The sequence below is a fragment of the Equus quagga genome, unplaced genomic scaffold, assembly GCF_021613505.1.
Source record: "Equus quagga isolate Etosha38 unplaced genomic scaffold, UCLA_HA_Equagga_1.0 HiC_scaffold_11279_RagTag, whole genome shotgun sequence".
NCBI lineage: Eukaryota > Metazoa > Chordata > Mammalia > Perissodactyla > Equidae > Equus > Equus quagga.
The window spans coordinates 2,677-5,708 of record NW_025792191.1 but is presented as its reverse complement, the minus strand read 5'-3'; the positions used below and the strand labels follow the sequence as shown (position 1 = coordinate 5,708).

Sequence of the window (3,032 nt, the reverse complement as noted above, 5' to 3'; positions counted from 1 at the left end):
CCCCAGAATGCAGAGTTCCCACAAGCACCTCATGTTCCACAGTTTGGCAATACTGAATAGCAGGCTGTGGCCTTCTTAGCCCCAAATGAAACTGATTCCAGGTTCCCCCTGGTGATGCCCCATCAGCTACCACTGGCTTCCGCTTATCCTAGTTCAGCTTCTCAACACAGGCCAGCAGAGAATTCACCCCACCACTGGGTCTTGCATGGCCCTGCGCTCCCACGGCTTGTCTGACACCTTGCCCAACCAGCCCCAGAACTTCAGGCAGCACACCACAACTTACCAAAATCCATTTTCCTAGGAAGAAAAGTAGATGGGTAAACACCCAGGCAGTGTAGGCCCGAGGGCCTCCAGGGATAGGGGAGGGCAGTGCCAATCTCCAGGCCACACACTTCCAAAGAGGCAAGTGTCACTCCATCAGTAACAGCTGCCACGTTTCCCTTCCCAGCCAGGGCTGGCTTCCTCGGGAGGGAAGTGTGCGACGGCTCCTGTGTGCAGACACCTGCTGCCAAATCTGCAATGCCCTGGCTCTGGAGATTCAGCAGCTGCTGGCGGGTGAGAACAGCCTGATCTCTTCCACTTCATCGAGGCCATCGCAGGGTTCCTCTTGCCTAGAGATGTTGTCCCTGTCTCCTGTGTCTTTCGAGCAGAGTCTGCAGCATCCTTCTCCACAATCCAAAGAGCTTTCACTTCCATCTGCAATCCCCACAGTGTTGCAATTAACGGATCAGAGATCCTTAACACAGTCCGCTGCCCAGTCCGCTGGTGCAGTCAGCCTCCACCATTACTGGGCTGAACACCTCCAGCAGGGGCAGGAATTGCAAGTGCTAGAGATGCCCAGGAGCCCAGAGATAGTGTCTTCTTCAAGATTTGAGGAGCCTGTGGTTCCAGGGTACCAGCAGAAGATGATGCAAAGCAACCCCAGCCTTGTCTGTGGGAACAATGGTCAGCCACCAGTGAATTCTCAGGTGCTGACCCAGAACCCAGAAATCACTACCCTGACACATCCTGTGGGCTTGCATATGGTCAGTGTCCTCCCTGCCCACCTGCCATTCCTCAGTCCTCATGTCCTGAGGTTTCTAGAGGTACATATACAAAAATGGATGCATTTCCAGAGGTGGGGGCTCCCCCGACCAGTGGAGAAGTCCCTGAGGCACTTTATGCAAAAAACCCACCATTGTTTTACCAACCTGTAAGTGACCAACCAGTTTCTTTCATCCAGAGTGATACTTCTCAGATCTCTGTTGAGGAATGTGGGACCATTTCCTACCAGACCTGGGGTACATGTATGGCTGGCCAGCCCACTCAGGCCTTCTGGGTTTCTGAATGGTCCATTGTGGACCCAGAACAAAGACATCACTACCGACAAATCCCAGACCATATGGCTCTAGCCTTGCACTCCGCAGCCCTTAAAGACTTCAGTGGCCTCTAGCACTTCCTGGGCCACAGGCTCATGACGCAGTGGGCTCTTTAGAGCAGAAATATAGCCAGCTATTCTGTGGCCTCCCTTCTCTGCACAGTGAGTCCCTGGTTGATATCTTCTTTGGCTTTCGTGGCCTTTCCATAAATGGGAACATGTCCAAGCCCCATTTGAAGGATCCTTTTCTCTTCAAGGAGCTCTCCTTCCCTCTGCCACCTAAAATTCCACCCCACTCAGCCCCACCCTCTTCCCCATCTTCCCCAAATTGGGTCGCTCCGTCTGACCACCAACAAGCTCAGATCAAGGTCCCATTTCTGACACTGGCCCAGTGTCAAGCCCTGGAGTGGCATCTGCGGCAGAGGCAGCTCCAGCTTCAGTGGGGTTTGCCAGCAGTTTTCCAGAGATCTCAGCACACTCAGAGCCCCGGGCAGTATAAGCTCTGTGACAAAGCCCAGTCTCCTGAGACTGGGAAAACTTCTTGGCCAGGGAAGTCCAGCTCAGTCCTGACCAGAGAACTCTGCTTCTTCCCGGAGCATGGCCGGAGGCTGCTGGGATTCCACCTCCAGAGGCAGCTGATTCACCATCGCTGGGGCCTGCCCCAGAAGATCCAGCAGTCCATCCAGTTGTTCCTGTCCCCCACTGACCAGCAGACTCTGTCCTGGAACAGCACGGCCCAGGCCAATGTGACTGTTCCCCAACCTACAGCCCTAGAGGTCATAGGGGCTGGTGACCCATTCTCACCCGTCACGGACCCAGTGTCAGGCCCTATGCCACACTTCCTCAACCAGGCCAAGGCAATACTGCAGAGTCACATCAACTCCAAACGTGGGCAGATTCACCAGGGCAAGGTCCCTGCCTGTGTCTACAGCTCGTGGGAATGCATCATTCCCGGGGGCCTGGAAGGGGCTCCCTTCACCTGCATCCCAGAAAGCAAGCCCCTCGAGGGACAGCCAGCCACTGACTCTGATCTACAATAGGAAGTTACACCCTGGATGCCAACAGCCCTCAATCAGCAGCAACGAGCCTCTGCAGATGCTGTCACTGAACATCCTAAGCTGCCCCGGGCCCTGTCCAAGGGAGCCCTTGAGAAACTGGAGACGACTTTACGGCACAAGTATCTGGCCTTCTTGTCAGGGCTGCCTGCTCTCTGTTACGTGGCTCTCTCCAGGGCCATGGCCCCAGCAAACACTACTCAAGCTCTAACCCCAGAGAAGGTGCCTGGGCCTGTCGGATTCCCCAAAGAACCCGTGACTCAGGTGACCTCATCTGAAGAGCAGTGTCGAAGTCCTGGGCCATGCTTTCAAGATGCCAACAAGACTTGTGCAGACTCTGCAGATGAGCTCCAGGCTGAAGTGCAGGTGGAAGGAGTGATTGAGACCGTGCCTTTAGAAAGCCAGACAGAGCCTACCAACTCCTACTCACTCAAGAAACCCATCTTGGAGCTAGCCCTGATGGCCTAGTAACTAAAGTTCGCTGTGCTCTGCTGCAATGGCCCAAGTTTGAATCCCATGCACAGAAACTACACCATTCATCTGCCAGTAGCCATGTGGTGGTAGCAGCTCACATAGAAGAACTAGAAGGGGCTTGACCTGGTGGTGTAGTAGTTAAGTTC

General features: G+C 54.5%; 1 protein-coding gene across 1 annotated transcript; it reads left to right on the top strand.

The window, feature by feature from the left end:
* Positions 1-1,575: 1,575 nt before the first annotated feature.
* Positions 1,576-2,764, top strand: SPATA31F1 (SPATA31 subfamily F member 1). Its single transcript, XM_046648909.1, has one exon. It carries the CDS (start codon positions 1,576-1,578, stop codon positions 2,395-2,397), a length of 822 nt encoding a protein of 273 aa, XP_046504865.1. The 3' UTR covers positions 2,398-2,764.
* Positions 2,765-3,032: the final 268 nt, after the last annotated feature.